Raw genomic sequence first — 21593 nt, forward strand, 5'->3', positions numbered from 1 at the left:
AATCATCTCATTCAGCATCATTGTGCTGGTCAAGCTGAACAGTAAGAAAAAAATTCACAGGCAGTGGAAACAAGGACAGATATTGTGGAAAGAGTGTAAGGAAGCTGCTAGGCTGTTTAGGGGTAGGGTCAGGAAAGCCAAGACCCAGCTTGAACTGAGCTTCGCTAGGGATGCCAAAAAGAACAAGGAAGACTTCTACAGGTGCCTCAATTAGAAAAGGAAAGTCCAGGAAGTTGTATTCCCCCCAGTGAGTGGCACAGACAGGCTGGTAACAGCAGACAAGGAAAAGGCTGATGTACTTAACAACTTTTTTGCCTCCATTTTCCTCGATAACTGCTTGTCGCATGGCCCTCAAACATTTGGTGTGGTTGGAGGAGATTGGGGAAGTAACGTTCCCTCCCACTGTAAGTGAAGATCAGGTTCATGACCACCTGAGGAATCTGAACATCCACAGGGCTATGGGTCCCAGTGAGATGCATTCCAGAGTCCTAGGGGAATTGGCTGATGTGGTTGCCAAGCCACTCTTTATGACTTTTAAAAAATCATGGGAAATGAGTGAAGTCCCTAGTGACTGGAAAAATGGAAGCAGCATACCCATTTCTAAAAAGGGTAAAAAATATGACCCTGGGTACTACTGACCTGTCAGTCTCACCTCTGTGCTGGGGAAAATCATGGAACAGATCCTCCTGGAAGCTATGCTAAGGCACATGGAAGGTAGGGAGGTGATACAGGAGAACCAGCATGGCTTCACCAAGGACAAATCCTGTTTGATCAATCTGAGTGGCCTTTTATGATGGTGTCACTGCTTTAAAGGACAGGGGAAGAGCCACTGTTGTCATTTGTCTCAATTTCAATAAGGCCTTTGACACAGTACCCTACAACATCTTTCTCTCCAAATTGGAAAGATATGGACTTGATGGATGGACTATTTGATGTCCGAAGGACTAACTGAAGGAATGAGTCCAGAGAGAGTTGGTTGATGGCTCCATGTCTGGATGGAGACTGATGATGTGTGGTATCCCCCAGGGGTTGCTGCTGGGGCCAAAACTGTTTAATATCTCCATCAGCATCATCGACAATGGGGTTGAGTGCACACACCACAAGTTTGCTGATGATACCAAGTTGTGGGGTGCAGTCAACACACCAGAGGGATGGGTTGCCATTCAGAGCGACCTAGGCTGACTTGAACAGTGGGCCCAGGTGAACCTTCTGAGGTTCAACAAATCTGAATACAAGCACCTGGCTCAAGACAACCCCCATTACCAGTATATACTGTGGATAAAAGGATTGAGAGCAGCCCTGCTAAAAAAGACCTGGGGGTAATGGTGTATGGAAAGCTGACATGAGCCAGCAATGTGCCCTGGTAGCCCAGAAAGCCATCCAGGACTGCATCAAAAGATGTATGATCAGCAGGTCAGGGGAGGTGATCCTGCCCCTCTACTCTGGATTGGTGTGGCCTCACCTGGAGTACTGCATCCAGATGTGGAGTCCTCAGTACAGGAGAGATTTAGATCTGTTGGAGCGCATCTAGAAAAAGACCACAAAAGTGATCCATGGAATGGAACAACTCTCCTATGAGAACAAGCTGAGAGAGCTGGGGCTCTTCAGCCTGGAGAAGAGAAAGCTGCCAGATGACTTGGTAGCAGCCTTTCAGTATCTAAAGGGGAGCTACAGAAAAATAGTGGATAGGCTCTTTAGCAGGGTCTGTGGTGATAGAACAAGAGGAAATGCCTTCAAGCTCAGGGAGGGTAGATGTAGGTTAAATATAAGGGAAAAAATCTTTTACAAGAAGCATGATGAAGGACTGGAACAGGTTACCTAGTGTTGTGGTTGATGTCCTGTCCCTGGAAACTTTCAAGGCATGGCTGGATGAGGCTCTGAGAAACCTGGTCTAGCTGTGGTGTCCTTGTTTGTTGCAGGAGAGTAGGACTAGATGGCCTTCAGAGGTCACTTCCAACTCTAATGATTCTATGATTCTATGATTGTGATGTCCAGGAGGAAGTCATGGCTCTTCATTCTGCCCTGCACTGGTTTAGGATGTAGCTATTTGCTTTTGCTAAAGCAGAAATGGTCTCTTATGAAAGGATACTAACCAAATGGTTTCCTTGTGCTAGGGTGGGCCAACCTACACTATCAGCAGCAGTTCGTATGGACAGGTAAGCAAACTGCATGTGTTCTCTAAAGTTCTTCGCTGATCTCTCTTGTGATCAGTGGCACTGACAGATTCTTCAGTGTTTCCTTTGGCAGTCCCAGTTTGAGTTATGGCTTTTGCCATAGTAGGATGATACATAGCAGGGTTGATAGCGTACTACTCTGTCTCCTTTGGCTCAGGAGGAGCCTTGTTGGGAAACCTTTGTCCAGCTGTATTTGCGTAATCATTAAGCACTTTATAAAAGCCTTATAAAACAATGACGTTCTTGGACGAGGTGGTCATTTTCTGCTCTTTCTTAAAGGGTTCCCGAGGCAGCCAGTCCTATGGCCAGGTGAGGCTTTTTTTCTGAAATATATTGAACTTTTCTATAGGGATCTGCCTTTCAAAAGAACATTCATTGTTGGCTTGAGGTTTGTGTGTGTGTGTGTGTAATGTTTACCTTTTGTTTATTTAGTTTTGGTTTTATTCCTCGTCGCTGTTGCAAGATATTCCCAGTTTTTTGGTCATCCCAAGATACCACATAGTAAAAAGTACACAGCTTTTCTGTGTGGTTTGAAGAGTACAGCTTAGTTTATTAATGGGTTCTTGCTTTTCTTACAGGTCTATCAGCCACAAGGTGGCACCTCCTATGGACAGGTAAGTAGCAATTAATTACTGGCCAGGATACAGCATTTGTGAAGTGAAGTGCCATGGCTCTGCAAAAGCATTTAGCTGTCATTCAGAATATGTAATTTAAAGGAAATTTTCTTCTTGAGTGTAAAGTTCATTTTCATATAATAGTTACATTGCACTGAAATGTAATGCATACATGTGTTGTCCTCATATGTACATTGAGATTTTCATGAGGTTTGTTTCTTGAAGTAACAGACTAAGTTGTCATTAAAAGTGAGATTTTTTTTTTTAATATGGGTCTGGGAACAACAGGCTCAACAGTAACTACAGAAAGACTAAGGTCTTTCTCACATAGAAAGGAGTACCTGTAGTCACCTTACCTTCACAAGATTTTACAAGGAAATTCACAGCAGTTCATAGCTAGTCTTCATTCTTTTAAGCAGACAGACAGCTGAATTACTTTTAAAATTTATTTCTTTATTTAAAATGAGGAAAAATCATATTTGAATTACTGAGGTGTTTTGTGTTTTTTTTTCTCCCCAGCAGAGTGGGTCTTCTTCAGGTGGCAGTGGAGGTTGTGGACAAGTAAGTGCCCTTTCTCCAAGGTGTTTCAAAACTAGACTCTGCTTTCTATATATTAGTAACATTTTTCAAGAAACTATGTAATGTCTGTTAGTAGGAGTCTTTTGCTTTTGCTGGTACATGAAAATATCTTAAAATATTAGAGGTCTACAAGAGATTTGTTGATCATTGTAACCAAAAAGAAGTGGCTTCTCCTATATACAAGTACATGCAAGATGAACAAGTAGAAGAACATTTGCCTACTGAGCAGACAGATGTAACTGTTTTAGAGTGGGTTTTGGATGTTTCTGTATGTAGGATGAAATAGGTAAAGAAGGTGACTTGTTAGGTCAGTAGTTGATATCCTGGTTTCATTTCAACTCGTATTCTTACAGCAGTGTAAAGTCTGTTACCAGTGATAAGATCCTAGGTGAAGAACAGGGCATGGATGCAGCCTTGACAGTAAATTGAAGTCCAGATGAATACATTGAGGAAAGCAGTGAGACTAATAGAGATAAGTACCGAAACCTCTAGCGAAAGTATTAAGATTAGTACGACTAAAATATGAATGGAAATGCATGGATGAAAGCATAAGAAGCAATACAAGAGTAGTGGTGATATGTATCAATGGGCAAGGATACAGTAACAGCAATGAAATTGAAGAAATGTGAAGAAACGCTGAAGAAAGTGTTGCTTCCACTAAAGCTGAATCACAGATGACTTAGCAGAAAAGCTGTGCTTTTAATAACGGGAGGGCAGCAACCAGAGTAGAACACATTGTACTGCTTCACACCTTGCAATTCCGAGAAGGATGCATGCAGCCAAAACACACCCAAAACAGGGAAATGAAAGGCAGTAGCTTTACCTAAGGTCTATAATGAGTGAATCTAGAAAGATTCTGAGGTAGGGGGTCACACAGCATTGACTGTTGGCTCCTAAACGGATTACCCAATGTAATCTTTGATGTTAATATTTGCCAATCAAGAAGAACTTAGATAAGTTAACAGAAGCATCAGTCAAAAAACTACCTCATTTTTCCACATTGCAACCAAATAATCCTGCTTTCATTATCTGTGTTTTGATGCTTATAAGTAGGTGGATATGGAATAGAAAGAGGATAGAGCCACTGACTGAGTGGGTTAAATAAAATTAAACTCATTAAACTCCGTTAACTTTTTGTTTTGTTAGGAACTTTAACAAGAAAGCTACTTTTTTTTTTTTTTTTTTGACAGGGTACTTCGTATGATAGCAATCCCTGCCACCAGGTAAATAGACTTCTTCCTCTAATTTTAAATCATATCCAAAATTAGTTTTGCTGCTGACTCAGCTGGTACTGACCTCAGATTCATGGAGTGCAAATCCATGCAATCTTTACTTACTGTGGGATTAGAGCTGACTTCCTATACGCGGGAGCACCACAGGAACTTCGTGTCCATTTTCCTATCCCCTTCTTTTTTCTTTTTCCCCTAACATTATGTCTGAATCAACTTCAGAGCTGCTCGAGACATTATGTAAATGAAGGGTGAAGCTCATAGTTCTGAGAACACATTTTAGGAGTGCCATTTGAATTTTGTGAGAGTACTTCAACTCTTCACTGATTTTGTGCAGTGAGATATTGGTAGATAGTGTGTATTTGTTATGATTTTTTACTGCTGGAACACCCAAAATCACTATCCTGTAAGATTTCTTTCATTTTCGAGAAGTCATTTATGTGAATGCTAAAAATCTGTAAAAAAAAACAATATTTTTTTAATTCCTTTTTTATTTTTGTTATAAATTTTTAATAAGAATTTTTCAAACTTTTTTATAAAGAGAAGTTATTTATTTCTAAAACTAAAGTAATTACTTAAATTTTGTGCCTTCTAAAAATTGCTAGACATTGAAATATAGAACTTCTTTGGTTTGCTTCCTCTTGCTTTTTCTCGATGAAGTCTCAGCCCCATTTTACCAAATGGCAAATATTCTACTTTCATTTCTTACTTCACTTTGAGAAGTTATATCCCTTTTTAAAGGGGTTGTGTTGAAACATACAGAGTGTTTTATTTAAATCCTTTTCCTCAAAGCCCCTATATCTTGAAGCTTCCTATGTACTAATGCTGTTAGAGGAATTTTTTATTCCATACATGTAAATAAGGTTTTCTACAGGAGAAGAAAATATTGCGTTCTCTAGAAACTGTTCTGAATGAAACATACCACTAGTAGGAATTAACTAAGAACACGTTTGTGCTACCTTGCCATGTGTCTCATGGTGTACTTACTTTTGCAGTCTTAACAATCCACGCTTACTAAGTTAGAAATCATACCTTCATTGCATATTTGCCTATGCTTTTTCTTCCTCTGAAAGAAAAAATATTATAAGTTTCATTAAATCTGTAGTCAAACAATAAGTGTAAAAATTATGCATAATTTTTTGTTTAATTTACAGGATGGATCTCAGAGTGGTAGCCAGGTAGGCTGCTTCCTATTATCCACTGATCAAAACTGTCTAATAAGTTCTAATCCATAGTATAATTTTGTTATTTATGAGGGTGTGGATTATTGCATAACCTCCCCATCTCCTTTAATTAATCCCCAGTGCTTTATATCAACACTGAAACTTACATAGAAAGGACTCTATAACCTCATAAAGCTAACTCTGCATTGTTACATGGTTCAGCTCTACAAGTGTAATATCTGTTGCTGCATTGTTTTCATAGGGTGGATCATACTCCTCACAAAGCTATGATGGTAGCCAAGTAAGTACTAGGTTATTATTTCTTCTCAATGAGGCTTTATTTCACACAGATCCCATAAGCTCTGATCAATATTGTATCTGTTATGTTGTAATACTCAAATTTTGTTGTTATTGGCAGGGTGGATCATCATCCTCTCAAAATTATGGTGGCAACCAGGTAGGAAGAAATTGATTTTCCTTATGTCAAAAGTTGTTATCATATCTGATAAGAAATTTTCGCCAGATTTGTTCTGCATTCTTAAATGGCTGTTCTGTACCATGCTTGATTAAAATGCTGGAATTGCAGTTACTGTCATCTAGAATGTTGTAACTGTTTAAAATAATCTCCAGCAATTGTTTATTATAGCTTTACAATCCCCAAATGAAATCACAATTTCTTCTGACATTGGTTTTGCATTTGTTATTTTAAAGGGAGGATCACAAAGCTATGGTAGTGGCCAAGTAGTGCTTTATTTTACCAATTACAAATTACGTCCTACAAGTTTTAGCCTCTTCATGAAATCAGGTTTTCTGTATCCCAGTATTCTCTGATTTTGATTGGTTGGTTTGTTTTAAAGGGTGGATCGTATTCACAAAACTATGGTGGCGGCCAAGTAAGTAGTGTTTTATTTCACCAATTACAAATTATTTCCTATGAGCTTAAGCTTCTTCTCAAAAGCAAGTTTTCTGTATCCTAATATTCTCTGGTGTTGATTGATTGGTTTATTTTAAAGGGTGGGTCTTCCTCACAAAACTGTGGTGGTGGCCAAGTAAATAACACTTTATTTCACCAATTACATGTCACTTCCTACAAGCTTTAGCCTCTGCTCAAAAATGGGTTTTCTGTATCGCAATGTTCTCTGATTTTAGTTGGTTTGTTTGTTTTAAAGGGTGGATCATACTCACAAAACTATGGTAGTGGCAAAGTGAGTGAATGCTTCGTTTTTCTATTTATATATTGCATCCTACAAGCTTTGGCCTCTGCTCAAATTGAGGTTTCTGTATGTTTGTTTTCTCTGAACTTGGTTGTTGCTTTATTTTAAAGGGTGAATCATACTCACAAAACTATGGTGGTGGCCAAGTAAGTGAACATTATATTTCTATACTTATATATTGCATCCTACCAGCTTTAGCCTCTGCTTAAATTTTTTTTTAAATTATTGTAACTTTCTCTGATGTTTGTTCGTTGGTTTATTTTAAAGGGTGGATCATATTCACAAAACTATGGTGGTGGCCAAGTAAGTTATGCTTTATTTCCTTACTTACACATCACATTCTACAAGCTTCAGCCTATGCTCAAAATTATGTTTCCTGTATCCTAATGATCTCTGATGCTGGTTGGTTGTTTCCTTTTTTTTTTTCCTGTTGTTTTTATTTTATTGGGTTTTTTTTTGCTTTTGTTTTTAAAGGGTGGATCATACTCACAGAACTACGGTGGTGGCCGAGTAAGTAGTGCTTTATTTCACCAATTACACACTACTTCCTACAAGCTTTAGCTTCTGCTTAAAATTGTTTTGTATTTTTCTCTGTAATGTAACTTTCTCTCATGTTTGTCGGTTGGTTTGCTTTAAAGGGTGGATCATCTTCTCAAAACTATGGTGGCAGTCAGGTAAGTTACTTTACTTCCATACTTATAAATCACATCCTACAAGCTTTAGCCGCTGCTAAAAATTAGATTTTCTGTATCATTATTTTCTCTGATTTTTATTGGTTAATTTTAAAGGGTGGATCATACTCACAAAACTATGGTGGTGGCCAAGTAAGTAGCGCTTTATTTCTCTTTTTATACATCAGTCCTTACAAACTTGAGCTTCTGCTCAAAATTGGGTTTTCTGTAACCTAGTTTTCTCTGATGTTTTTTGTTTCATATGTTTTAAAGGGTGGATCATCCTCCTCCGACAGCTATTATGATAGTCAGGTAACTACTTCTTTCTTTCTTCTTATGTATTATTTCGTGCAGATTTTTGTAGATCCTACTTTATTGTGTCATCTTCTCTTAGATCTAATAAAGTGTAATAATTTCTATGCTCTTCTTATTTCTTTCTCATTTTTCTTCTTCTGAAGAGTGGAATGTTCTCTGTCAGCAACTATTACAACCATGTACTTGACCATTTTTCTTATTAGAAACTTTAACTCAGCAAGCAGTTTTTTGTTTTCATGAGCCTTGATTCTGTCTTGCTGAGTGCAAGATCAAATACCTTTTTAACTATCCATTTTACTGAGGAAATAACTGGATATCTGATGTCAATGTAGGATTCCCAGGATTTCTCAGATGATAATCCCAATGCCTGTGATGATGTGAGTATGCTTTCTCTAATATATTTTCCTCACAACTCTATTCATATAGATGAGAAAATATTGCGCTATGAGATGCAGTCTTGTGAACAGATTTACTGGAGGGAATATTTAGTCTTCGCATGGATAGCTGCTTTAGCAGCTGCATATTTTCTTACTGAAAACCTGTGCTTACTGATGCATTTTGTACTTTTAAATGCATTTACCTTAATGAAATGAATAAAACGATTTCCATTGCTTTGCACAGATGTTTTTTTTCCCAAAATGTAAGGATACACTTTACACTAATTAAACAACTATAAAAATAATTAAAAATTCCATAGACAAGTTTTGAATGCATATCTTGAAAGATGGAAAAGAGATGAAGAGACAACATGATTTTCACTTTCTATTATTACCAATTTAAGTTTAGTGCTAAATTATTTTAAGTCTGTACACAACATTAGAAAGAATTGAGTTTCTGTGAGCTTGCTGTATTTAAATAATTGATCTTTCTCTTTTCCAGAATGACACTACATATAGTGCTAATAGTCGGGTAAGGGTTTTTCTTCACCTATGGTGTTGTTATTCTTGTGATTGAGGACAGTGTTAGTAACTGATCACTTCTACTTTGGATCTATGTGTCTCTACTTGTAGTGAATGATTAATTAACTTTATGAAGGGTATTATAAAAACAATCAAGGAGTGAGATTGTTTGATGTTATATTTCTCTGTACTCAATTCCTTCTGTTAGTTCTCCAGGCTGCTGCACAATCTTCTAAAACTGCACAATACTTGTAAGAATGTACACTAGAGTTTTTATTAGGCCCTTCAGGATATAGCCCATTCAGCACTTTGACTGGATAGTTATTTTGGAATTAGCTATCTGTATATGCGAGACATGTCGCTGTCTCAATCTTTTGCCACTAGTTTTAATTTAAACTTGCATATATGTCTTCTGGGATAGTCTTCTGATAGTCTTCTGGGATACTCCTTGTCTTGACTGCTCCTTCTGTCCTGCAAGCAGGAACAGTGACTTAAGTGGATAGATTGACCAAGCAATTATTTCATGCCTTCCGTTCATAGAAACTCATTTTTTCCTTTTTTAAAACTGCCATCTAAAGAAATCTTCTGTCATCATCTACTTTCCTTCTCTTCAGTTGTCAGCCATGTGCTCAACCGCTTCAGTCTTTTCCCTATTTTTCCTTTCTATTACATTAGTAATTTCTGATTTTGTTGCTGTTCAGGCAAATATACTCAAAACTGGAATTGCTCTTTGCTTTCCTGTGAACATGTTGAATGGAACCTGCTTTAGCAGGGGCAATGAAGTAGTTTATCTTCAAAATCACTTCCAACCCCTACAATTCTGTGATTCTTCAAATATACTGAATTTAGTGGAGGAGGGACATGATGCCACACTAAAAACAGACTTTTCTATCTCACTGTTTATTAGGCATGCATTATGGTGCAGCTAGGTCTGAATTGAAACTGGTTGCAGAGGAAGAAATACACAGATGAGCTTTGCATTCCTATTTTTACATTACAATGATTTTGGAAGATAAATGATGTTTTCCTCTCTTGCTCCAAAGCTAATCTACGAATGTTAAAGTTATTTGAAAATAAAACTATCTGATACAAATATTTACCACTGTATCATCTATTGAAAATGAGGCCAACCAAAATGTCGTTTTCAAGGAAGACATTTTCCTTTCCCTAAATATGTTGTTTTTGACATTTTTAGATAGAATCTTACAGAAAGTACTTTGTGGGGATATCTCCATCTATAAAACAATAAATAGCTTCTGATTTCATTGCAGAGTTCTAGCTGTGTGAAGAGGAAAGTTGTTGTCAGAGTAAGTAACCCTTTTCTTCCACTGCTTTGCAGGATTATTATCCAAATTATGCCTAATTTGTCATAATTATCCCTATTTTTTTCCCAAATTGTGTTTGACCTAATTAATGTTCTTGTGTTTAAAGATAAACTAAAATAAAAGAGCTTGTCCATTTGCTCTTTTTGGGTGTCTTATTTTAAGGTGCGTGTGTATACATGCCTATCATATATATAATATGAAAAAAATACCTGACATGGAAACTTGTTATGAGATACAGGGCAACTCAAATTTCTGTCCTTCAAGAAGCACATACAGAATTCCTCCGAGCTATGATTAGTTGAAATTAATGAGTTTTGCAAATAGAGGGCAGTCAAGACATAGCTGAAGATATAATAATGAAGTAAAAACATAGTGCTTGGAAATTTGTTGTGCTTTCTGTTATATGAAGGACATACAGATACAGTATTATATACCTTCCAGTCGTATTGCAGTAGTCTACAAAAATTGAGCAAATTATCTTTTATAATAAGGCATTTCTACTCAATATGTGCATTACTGATCTGGAGTAATTATAAATAATGAGTACAGGAAAAAAAAAAGGCTTATGGCTAGGCTCTTAATATCAAATGTCTCTCTTCTTACAGGATACGTCACATGTTTTAAGCAGAAGAGACTATGATGTCCAGGTAACCATACTCATTACTTTTTATGAAATACTACTGGTGTTACAGCTACTTTAATGTACATACAAAAGACGCATAAAAATTCAGCTTTTCTAACAGACTATTCTGTTTAGAGTTAGGTAGTTCTTTTCCAGTAGAACTGTGTATTTTACTTTATTACCCTCACTGAAAAATGAGTAATTTCTCATTACTTTACAGAATGAATCCTCTACTTCAAACAACAGCCACACTAACTACCAGGTAATAACAGTGTCTACTGCGTCATCTTATTGCAGGAATCTTCCTCATAAATTATATTTCAATTTCTGAAAATTGATTTCCACTAATTTATCTGTATTTGGCAATTTTTTTCCATGCTGTTAGAATTTTACAGAAATGAATAATGATAAAGGGCCCAGAATAGAACACCTTCTGTGTTCCTACACTTAATAAATAATTAATCCTTATGCAAAATAAAAAGTTTCAAAATCTGATTTTTAGAAACAAAAACTAGTGAAGGATAATGGTCAGATATATATTCATGTTTCATCTGGAATTTGGTAACAAGATACATGTTGTGACTTCTGTTGCGAAAGTCTTCGTGTTTTGTAGTGCTATCTATCAGTTTCTTAGAGGTCTGTATTCCCACTGTGCCCAGCACTAAATAGATATAACATTAGCATAGTCCTTTGTTTCAAAGAATTTAAGTTGATCCATGAGTTCCAATGAGTAGTACTTCTTTTTCATTAGTTTCCCTGGCATCCATTTGGTATGTATTTTACCCAGTCACTAAATAATTTATTTGTGAAATTTAATTGAGAAACATTAATATAAATGTGAAAATTTACATTTTTGTAATGTTCCAAAGTTCTGAATGGATAATTTTGTTTAGTGTGGGGAAGTCATACAAAGGTTGTGGCCTTACATCTCACTGCAGTATTTTTAAGTCATTGAATTCTTCTCCTAGACATACTTTAGATCTGATGAAATGCTTCTATAAAAATGATTGTTTTCTTCACAGGGTGGATCGTTCATTGCAACTGGTGGTGGATCAAGTGGTCAGGTTAGATATTTCTCTATTGTTATCTGGTGTTGTCCAGATATCTTCCTGGTAATTTAACTAATTAAACTCAGGAGTCAAAGCTTAAGTGCGCTAATTTTGCAATGGAACTTTGGTTATGTTACAGATTAAATTGTAAATTAAATGACCCTGTTCAGATTACATTTATTTGAAATGGCTCCATGAAATTGCTTTTTAACACTTTAAATTTCACACATGGCTTATCAGTAAATGAATGTTGGTACTCTTGACTTCCCAGATTGCTCTCTCTTGATGAAGCATCTAAAATTGAGATAGCACTGAGAGATGTCATGTCAGTTTAACTTCTAAAGCTAGCATTAAATATCTAAAACTATGCAGCCCTCTTATTCTTTTCAGTTGTAGGAAAGTCACAGTTAATTTGCAGTCCTCTGATCGTTCTTCCTCTAAATATAGTTTGGCATATGAAGTAAGGCATCATTTCAAATTTGCATACATCAGCAACAGTTTCATTGTTTTTATTTATAGGGTGGTTGCATTTGTCCTGATGGAAGCAGTGGTGTTAGACAGGTGATTCTTTTTCCTTAATTTATACTTACATCTATATAATAGAATATTTTAAATTAATCACCTTGTAATTATGGACACAGGTAAAAACAATTATTGATGATTTCCTAAGTATAGATAGAATTATATACAATGAAATGTAACTTTTGTTATAAAAGTGGCTTTTACTTTAAGTATGTAATTACCATTTGGCCACTAACTTTTTTTATCTGTACTTTGTAATACAAATGCTGTCTGTTGGCTGCTACGTGCTAATTTTACATTACTGTCAAAAAACCATGTCAGTATGTCCCATAGTAACCACAAGAATTAATCGCATTCAGATTAGATTCCTTGTACTTCTCACTTACCTAATAAAATATTGTGGAAAAAATGTCAAAAATTGATAAATATTTCAAATGTTCATCTCTTAAATCAATATTTGAAGCAATTCTTTCTCATAAAGAGAATCACTGCAACTTCACATTCAGTGGCACTTGTCTCTCAGGCAGTGCCTTTGCGTCAGGAAAAGACTAGGAATTTAACCTAGGAATTAAATGGATATTATGGCTGAACTGGTTTCATAGTGCAGGTGAAAGTTCTTTGTCAGTGAAGTGTACTTTCAGCTCTTGTTCTCCAAATACAAGTGGAGCAGTATAAAACAAGTAATAAGAGGTAAAGAATAGGCACATTTTAATGAATTTTTTAAAAAGAAATTTATTAAGGTTTAAATGTAAATACTTTTTTTTTTTTTTTCCCTCTCTCCAAGGGAAATAATGGTTTTTCTTATGTGGACTAGAAAACTTGTCATGCTGCAGTTATCCCACTTTTTCTCCGTAGTTTTTCTAAAGACAAGAACTCAGTCTACAAATTCTCTGAGGAAGCAGCCCAACCATAATTTTCTTGTCTGTTCAGCACATGAAGCAAATGTATAAATAATAATAGATACAATGTACTGGTAAATAGTGTTTGTCATTTAAGTGGTGAGCTGAAAAATCTGATCAATATTCTGTTTACACTTCGGAAGCTAAATATATTAGCAAATACCAAAGATATGGTCAGGGCCATGATCTATAACAGTGTAAAGTCTACCAGGCATAACATACTATTCTACAGGTAGAAAGACTTAGATGAAAAGGTATTACTTTTTACAGGTCATTTAACCTGAAAAGACCCAGGAACAGGTTTCTTCATTACTAATGAAAATTATCAGCCTTCTCTTTTAATAATTGCAGAAATGTTCCTTTGGAGAGAAAATATTTTGGAAGAAGAGAAACCAAGAATTAGACTCATTTACTTGAATGTCTGTTTGCAATAAAAATAACTTGTCTTTTTTTTTGTTTTTGTTATTTTCCCTTCAGGGAGCCCCTGGGTCTTCGTACAGCACATATTCTGGTAACCAGGTAAACATTCAGATTAAGCATCCAATTCAGAAGCTTCATATCAAACCTTTCCAAAAGCAGTAGCAAATATTAACCAGTACCCATTCTGTCCTCTTCTGCACAGGGGGGATCTTCCTTCTACCATGGAGGATCCTATGGACAGGTAGTTGTTCATCTAACCTTGTTAGGATAACCCAGATCCCCATTATTCTGATTTCTAGTCTACCAGTACCATGGGAGCTGCAGAATATTGTATTCACAGACCGGACAGGCTAAGTTGCATCAACCCTAAAGCACCTAGCAGTGTGAAGTTTGACAGAATAGTATGCAGTACAGAACAGTATGTGCAGTTTCTTGCAGAAATCATATTTTATTAGGTTGCAAAAATTGCTGCCAGAAGATTTCTTCTATTTTAATAATATTGGTCTTAATTTTCATTTAGATACTAAAGATTAATTCAAAACTAGGAGAAAGGGTATAAAATGAAAATCAGGTGCATTCATCTTGCCTGCAAGAAAATAGCTGGTCTGTTGTTTTCCTTTCAGGGAGGCCCAGGTTATTCCCACAGCTCTTATTCTGGAAACCAGGTAAACATTCTGGTTGCTGTATCAGCATGGGAGAAGTCTAAGCATCTTTACTGATCAGACATTTAAACTACAAAACAATAACTTAATGTTTTCTGTACAGGGAGGGTCTTCCTACTCTCCTGGTGGATCTTACGGACAGGTAAGATTTCTTCCTCATTTGTGAAGTCAACACAGACTCAGTATCTTCATTCCTATGCTCCCCATGTGTAGAGACTGTCAGGAAACACCCTACTGAATTCCCAACAAATTAATCAACCATAATGTAAACTGCAACATGAAGTCTGCCAGGGAAAACAAAAACAACAACAACAACAGAAACAAAACTAAATTGTGTTTAGAAATTCCTAAGAGTTGTCTCATTTTGCTGAGAATATTATTGCTATAAAGTTTCTTGTTCTTTAACAATTTTATCCTAAATTGAAGATCAGGTACATTTATTTGTAGCATCCTATTTGCAAGAAAATAGGTGGTCCATACTTTCTTTTCAGAGATTCCCAAGTTCTTCACACAGTGCATATTCTGGTAACCAGGTAAACATTCAGATTAAGCACCCTATCCATCTCAGACCTTTCCGGAAGGAGTAGACAAACATAAACTAGTAACGCATTCTGTCCTCTTCTGCACAGGGGGGATCTTCCTTCTACCATGGAGGATCCTATGGACAGGTAGTTGTTCATCTACCCTTGTTAGGATAACCCAGATCCCCATTATCTTGATTTCTAGACTACCAGTACCATGGGAGCTGCAGAATATTGTATTCACAGACCAGACAGTTGTCTTTTAGAGAGGCTAAGTTGCATCAACCCTAAAGCACCTAGCAGTGTGAAGTTTGACAGAATAGTATGCAATACAGAACAGTATGTGCAGTTTCTTGCAGAAATCATATTTTATTAGGTTGCAAAAATTGCTGCCAGAAGATTTCTTCTATTTTAATAATATTGGTCTTAATTTTCATTTAGATACTAAAGATTAATTCAAAACTAGGAGAAAGAGTATAAAATGAAAATCAGGTGCATTCATCTTGCCTGCAAGAAAATAGCTGGTCTGTTGTTTTCCTTTCAGGGAGGCCCAGATTATTCCCACAGCTCTTATTCTGGAAACCAGATAAATATTCTGGTTGCTGTACCAGCATGGGAGAAGTCTAAGCATCTTTACTGATCAGACATTTAAACTACAAAACAATAACTTAATGTTTTCTGTACAGGGAGGGTCTTCCTACTCTCCTGGTGGATCTTACGGACAGGTAAGATTTCTTCCTCTCTTGTAAAGTCATAGAATTGCAGAATTGGAAGGGACTAAAAGAGATCATGGAGTCCTACTGTCCAGTCAGTGCAGACTTCCATAAGTCTGAGATTAAAAAGATTTCACTTTTTGTTTTCTGTTCAGGGAGGTTCTTCTGTCAGTGATAACGGAAGTGAATCCTATGGTCAGGTAAATCCTCTTTCTTTTTTTTTTTTTTTTAAATATATTATATATATATTCTATATTTTGGCTCTCATATTTTAACAAAGATATATTTTTTTTTAAGGAGTGAAATTACATATACTCTATATCCTGGAAGTTTACAGGAGAGTATGCAAAAAGTGAGGTGCTTCCAATGGTTGCAGCTTGATCACAACATAACTAACTTTAACTTTGCATATGACAGAGGATTTGGAACTGGATGACCTTTAATGTTCCTTCCAGCCCAAGCCATTCTATGAACTTTGAGTTATCAGCCAGATGAAAGTCTCTGCCAAATTGGAAATACAGTTAGTTCTAAGAATTTGCTAAATTAGTATGTTAAAATTAGTTTCTTACAGGGATATATGACTGAGTTGCTCAATATGCATTCTGAGAACTCAGTAAGTATTTGTAGATTTTAAATCTCCCCAGAAAAAGATGCCTACAGTTGTATGCTTCTACAATGAAATCTCTGTTTGCAATATGAAAATGATTTGTGTTATCTGGACAGGATGGATCTTCTGCATATGGTGGCATTGGACCTTATGGTCAGGTAAATATAATTTATTTTATGCATCAAAAGCTGAAGGTTGGTTGCTGGTTCTTACGTGTACTGCCTTCTGTATTTCAATTATTTTTAGTGATGACTGTCTGATACTTTCTGTTTCTCTTTTACTTTGATTTACTTATCTACAACTCCTAATATTTTCAATAAGGGAGGAAAGGTGGTGCACTATATGCTATATGCACTCTCCTCCTTAATATGCTACTGTCAGTCCTCTTATTAGTACTTTTTTTTTTTGTCTTAATGTTTTTGCATCAGCTCATTCAAAGGAAAAATTAATTTGTGAATTTACTTGACACACCATATTGTGCAGAAGCCCAAGGGGAATGGACATACTGTTTATAAGTCTGTATTTATTGATGTGGACTTTATTATAAAACCATTTCGTAGGGACTACTTTTTTTTTTTTTTGGTAAGCAATACATTTTAACCACCCAAAGACGTGTAAAATCATTTATTTAAAAATAAGACATAATCTAGGTGTTTTTCTTGAAAAGATTTTTTTTATTGCTACTTATATTGTAGATCCTACAAACAAATCATAGAAAATGAGTTTTTTGAATGTAAAGAATAGTTTATTTCACAAATCAACTTTATCTAAAATGTTTCCTGAAAGAGAACATATTGACAAGAAGGTTTTATTCTGTTCTTGTATGCGTGTGTTATTGTTGTTTCTTAACCTTCTCTGTTTAAAGCAGTATATCTTTTAATTTTCTTTTAACATGTTTCTACTATTTTGCAGGACTCACCTGCCATGGGAGTTAGTGAATCTGATTACAGTGTAAGCAATCCTACTCAAGTAAATCAATCTCAAAATTTACTGCCTTTTGAATTCACTAGGTGCTTATGTGGACCTTTACCTATCTCATAACTTTCAAGAGTTCTTTTACAGCATATTCTAATAATCTTTGTTGATTAGTAAATTTCTGTAAGAACTTCTTGAAATAATTATTGTCTCTATAGATTATTTAGAATTCCATTTTCTTTTATGTCTTTTTCTTATTTTAAAGTATGTTAAGGACTTGACACATGAACTTTACAACAGTTCTGATTTGTAACAATCATACATTTTTTTTATATTGCTTATTAGAAGTAGCATGTGCTAGGGAACCTCTTTTCCTTTATTTCATGTTTTCTGACAAAGTTCCACATTAGTATATGCTCACAATATACAAAACAACCAAAAACAATGGATTATAATAAGACCTCATTTCTTTATTACTCTGTATTGAATATCTGAGAAAAAATAAATGCCACTCCCAGAATTGAACAGACAGTGAAAGAATGCTGCTTATTCTACAGCCTCCAAATTTAACTGTCCCAACAAGTCACACAAACAAAGCAGTAGTTTTCGTCACCTTCTACGTAAACAAAACTGAAGTATTTGCATGAAAAATCTGGATTCTAATATTTTACAGGATTCCACCTCACCATCTTACAACCGTCAGAGTGAACGGGTAAGCACTTCTTCATGTTACCGTGTTCTCTGCCCCAATGCTTTTAAGGACTGGCAAGTACTGGCTACTTGAATTACAGCTTGTGTGGAAGCTGATATGGCAGTCTTCAGACAAAGTCCTCAAGCTAAGGCACAGAGGGAATGAGGCTAGGGTTGAAGTGGCTAAGGACTATGAAAAATCCCAGCTGATGGCTGAGGTGTACTCTTGAATCTCAGACTCACCACTACAAACACTATGCCACAATTTACTTGTTCAGGTTCCTGTGCATTTTTGCTCATGGTCTTGCTGCAAAAGGCTTCCATACTATAGCATGTCCAGCATTTATTCTATGCAAAACCCTGTGCTTTCTCATGCTTCATGCTGTTTTATGAGGACTTCCATTTTCCTCCCATTTTTACTTGGCACTCACTTTATTAATTCATATGAGAATTTAGTGACTGGGAAATGATTTTGATGGATGTACAAGAAATTGTCATTGTGCCAAAAATATCTTGTCACCAAAAGACCATTTAATAACAGGGACAAAGAGGCATGTGCTGTTCTATGCAGAAAGAAATTTTTCTTTTTCTTGAACAGTCCATGAGAGAAAATTAAGGAATGTGGAGACATAAGAAAGAACATTCAGCTTCCATCATGATCTTTCCATAATACAAAAGAAAGGAAGTCTTGGTTTTTTTTCATGTACTTTCAATACATTTTTCCAGGATTTTTATTCCCCTGGAGGCAGCCAGTCAGGTGGACATGTAAGCATCTATTTTATTCATTATTTGCAGTTCCCTCCCCAAGTGGCAGTTCTATTAAAAGTGATCCTGACAAGTAAATTATGCCTATTTGTCTACTTCTAGAATTTCTCATGACATCTGTAATCATATCTTGTGAAAGAAATGATAAATTTTATGAAAAACTATTTTATAAAAATGTGTATACAAGTATTCAGCAACACAGTCTTGTTTTCTAGAAGCCATTATGAACAGAAATAAATAGGGTCTATTTTTGCAGGGATTATCTTCTCAAGGTGGTGGCTATTCTGGTGGACAGGTAAATACTAACATTCTGTATTTTTCACTTGAAGTATCTGTTGCACACACACATAAAAAGATTATTCTGCATTACAGAAAATTTTTTTATGAGGAATATATTTTTTTTGTTTTTGGTGTTTAAATACTTCTTCCTTGTATAGCTTTATATATATATCCAAGTGTAAGCAGAGTGTTCAAAATGCTAACATGGAATAAATGGCATTCTGATGTTAAGAAACAAATGAAAGTAATAAATATTATTTATAATGTGCATCTTTAACATAGAAAGTAAATATTTTTATTTTTTCCAGGGCTCATTCTCATCAGGAACCAATCAGTATGGTGGGCAGGTGGGAAATTTATTTTTTTTAATCTCCCCCAGTACATGTTTCAAGAAAATATTGTAGAATTGATAATGCCCAATTTCTTGTTCTTTTTTTTTTTTTTTTCTGTAGACAAGAGTAGATTCATAATCTTATAGATTATTTCAAACACAGTTTGTAGAGTAAAAGATAATATATTTTGGTCAAACAGACAAGTCAAATTTAAAGATGATCATATAAATAAAAATATAACCATTTTACAGGGTTCACCTTCAAGAGGCAGCCAATCTGGTGGACAGGTATGCTTTATGTTCTCAACACCATTCAGCCCTGCTAGTATTACAGGCACTCTCAGTTTACCTTCTGTAGCTTTGCTTCACAAGAAGTGCTTTTCCTCACCGCTGTCCTTCTTGCCCACAGCCTAAGTAGTATGCTGTTCTCTTCTGACATGTCACTCAGAGATCCCAGAGGCTCAGAGTAGCCATCTGTCTGAATGTCAGTTGTCTTTATCTCCATACCCTCTTCATCCATGTTGCATTTGAGACACCGAATGGCAAACCTCAGCCATGTCTTGTTTTTATCAGATTAGAGCATCTTGCAGGCCTCCACTGAAAGTAATCCTTAGTGTTTTCCATAACATCTGTAGCATGTATGAGTACTGCATGTATTCCAGCTACTTTAGCTTCCTTTAGGGGAGGGTAATAACCAACAATTTTTCTGTAGAACTCAAACTTTTTCATTTCCCTTTTGACGAGTTCAGTTCATAAGGTAATGATTGTAGATAACAAATTTAAAGATAAAATTAGAAAGTTTTACCCCATCAGAGCAGTAAGTGCAGGAAAAGTTGCAGACAATGAAAAGAATAAAAATAGACTATGTTCTAGAAAGCACTTGAGCAGATCTGAATGTAACTTTATTGTTTGCATAACTGGATTTGCAGAAATAACTTGAATTGTAACCAGAGTCCATTTTGGTACTGCTCTTGAGAACTTAAAATATTTTCTGCATTCTTTACAGGGTGGATGTGATTGCTCTGGTGTAAGTTCTGTAAGTGTTATTTATTTATTCTATGTTTTTTTTTTTTTTTTATTGTTATGTTTTTATACGTACATGTATGTGTAAGAGAATGTTTACATGATTTGGAAAATTATCTGTAGGCCTATTCATTTTTAAGTTATTTAATTATCTATTTGAATGTACTGTTCAAATTTATATTCATTATTCCTTTGGTAACAATATGCATCACTGACATGATAGAGTCTGTTTCTTATGCAGAGATTTCACATGTCTGCAGCTGACAGCATGATGTATTCTCTGAAAAATGGCTGTCTATTGCTATGAAAGTATTTATAGAAACGTATATATACTTCTCCAAAATAAATAACTAAATATTTTAAAGGTAGTAATGATTTTCCTCTAGAGTATTTGAAATCTGTTAAATACAGTAATATATGGTTTTCAAAGCAAGTAGTATGTGGTCAATCATCCTGCTTTATATAAAGGACATTCGCACACTTTGGGTAGAATCAGTCATGGGTAGATACGAAGCAGTTCTTTGTGATTTACAGTCTTACAGGCCGCAGAAAGACTATTGGTTATCTTGGAAAGTTACTGAAAGTGAAATTTAAGTGTAACTCAAGTTCAGATTGTCGTGTTCTTTCTTTAAAGAAGCACAGAAGAGACATTCTAAGGTTTTGTTTCATTTTTTGTTTGATCAAAGACAAGGGCTAACTTTTTCTGTTGTTGCTTTTGTTGTTGTTTTATTTTTCTCCTCCCTTACAGAGTGGATCATCTTCCTCACTCAGAAGTAATTCCTCTTCTAATGTAAGCAGTATTTATCAGCCTTTTAAGGGTACCCTGCGTTTGTTTTGTCAGTATAATAGTTAGAGAGATTAAAAAGAGTTAGCATTGAATAGTCATACACTTCTAAAAAATAACCCACTTTAGTTACTATAAAAAAATATACACAGGACATTTTTGCATCTCAGCTTGTCTTTCAATCTGAAATAATATTCATTCAAGTAGAAGTCTTTGAATGAAAAATGTTTGGCAGAAACACAGGTGCATGTCAATATAATTATGTATTTAGGGAATCAGTACTACTGCCTTCTTTGAAATCATGTCAAATCATGTCTTATGGACACAGATTTTTGTTTGTATTCCTTTTCCGTCATTCATTGCAAGAAAAAGATTAGCATTTCATAAGTCAGCAATTTCTTAATGTTAACCTCCTCGTACAAATGAGAACTCTTTTACAGGAGAGACCTGTTTAAGAATCTTCAGAATCTGTTCTGTTCCTCATGCTTTAGAAAGTCACACCAGTACATTACTGGCTCCATATGCATGGCACTTAAAGGAGAAAAAGCACTTGGATCTTTCTGTACCTAGCACTGAAATCTGTGTCATTATTTTCAGACTGCTAGTTG

The 21593-nt window shown here is 35.6% G+C and overlaps 1 protein-coding gene across 22 annotated transcripts in view; it reads left to right on the forward strand.

Moving 5' to 3' along the window:
• Positions 1 to 21593, forward strand: part of LOC125692836 (hornerin-like) — a 76621-nt gene that overhangs the window by 43109 nt on the left and 11919 nt on the right. For 5 of the 22 annotated variants that reach the window (XM_048943845.1, XM_048943850.1, XM_048943856.1 and 2 more), the window contains 40 exons: positions 2115 to 2156; positions 2454 to 2483; positions 2753 to 2788; positions 3308 to 3349; positions 4558 to 4590; positions 5751 to 5774; positions 6022 to 6060; positions 6178 to 6216; positions 6617 to 6652; positions 6929 to 6964; positions 7084 to 7119; positions 7241 to 7276; positions 7448 to 7483; positions 7612 to 7647; positions 7762 to 7797; positions 7918 to 7956; positions 8292 to 8336; positions 8839 to 8868; positions 10130 to 10165; positions 10789 to 10830; positions 11026 to 11067; positions 11828 to 11869; positions 12374 to 12415; positions 13753 to 13794; positions 13898 to 13936; positions 14319 to 14360; positions 14461 to 14499; positions 14849 to 14890; positions 14987 to 15025; positions 15565 to 15603; positions 15747 to 15791; positions 16315 to 16356; positions 17111 to 17149; positions 17787 to 17825; positions 18530 to 18568; positions 18825 to 18863; positions 19156 to 19194; positions 19431 to 19466; positions 20185 to 20214; positions 20950 to 20991. In XM_048943845.1, coding sequence (XP_048799802.1) covers positions 2115 to 2156; positions 2454 to 2483; positions 2753 to 2788; positions 3308 to 3349; positions 4558 to 4590; positions 5751 to 5774; positions 6022 to 6060; positions 6178 to 6216; positions 6617 to 6652; positions 6929 to 6964; positions 7084 to 7119; positions 7241 to 7276; positions 7448 to 7483; positions 7612 to 7647; positions 7762 to 7797; positions 7918 to 7956; positions 8292 to 8336; positions 8839 to 8868; positions 10130 to 10165; positions 10789 to 10830; positions 11026 to 11067; positions 11828 to 11869; positions 12374 to 12415; positions 13753 to 13794; positions 13898 to 13936; positions 14319 to 14360; positions 14461 to 14499; positions 14849 to 14890; positions 14987 to 15025; positions 15565 to 15603; positions 15747 to 15791; positions 16315 to 16356; positions 17111 to 17149; positions 17787 to 17825; positions 18530 to 18568; positions 18825 to 18863; positions 19156 to 19194; positions 19431 to 19466; positions 20185 to 20214; positions 20950 to 20991 — 1527 coding nt within the window. The remainder of the gene's footprint in view (positions 1 to 2114; positions 2157 to 2453; positions 2484 to 2752; positions 2789 to 3307; positions 3350 to 4557; positions 4591 to 5750; positions 5775 to 6021; positions 6061 to 6177; positions 6217 to 6616; positions 6653 to 6928; positions 6965 to 7083; positions 7120 to 7240; positions 7277 to 7447; positions 7484 to 7611; positions 7648 to 7761; positions 7798 to 7917; positions 7957 to 8291; positions 8337 to 8838; positions 8869 to 10129; positions 10166 to 10788; positions 10831 to 11025; positions 11068 to 11827; positions 11870 to 12373; positions 12416 to 13752; positions 13795 to 13897; positions 13937 to 14318; positions 14361 to 14460; positions 14500 to 14848; positions 14891 to 14986; positions 15026 to 15564; positions 15604 to 15746; positions 15792 to 16314; positions 16357 to 17110; positions 17150 to 17786; positions 17826 to 18529; positions 18569 to 18824; positions 18864 to 19155; positions 19195 to 19430; positions 19467 to 20184; positions 20215 to 20949; positions 20992 to 21593) is intronic. The other 17 variants (XM_048943847.1, XM_048943852.1, XM_048943851.1 and 14 more) reach the window with 17 other exon arrangements.

The sequence above is a fragment of the Lagopus muta genome, chromosome 5, assembly GCF_023343835.1.
Source record: "Lagopus muta isolate bLagMut1 chromosome 5, bLagMut1 primary, whole genome shotgun sequence".
Taxonomy (NCBI): domain Eukaryota; kingdom Metazoa; phylum Chordata; class Aves; order Galliformes; family Phasianidae; genus Lagopus; species Lagopus muta.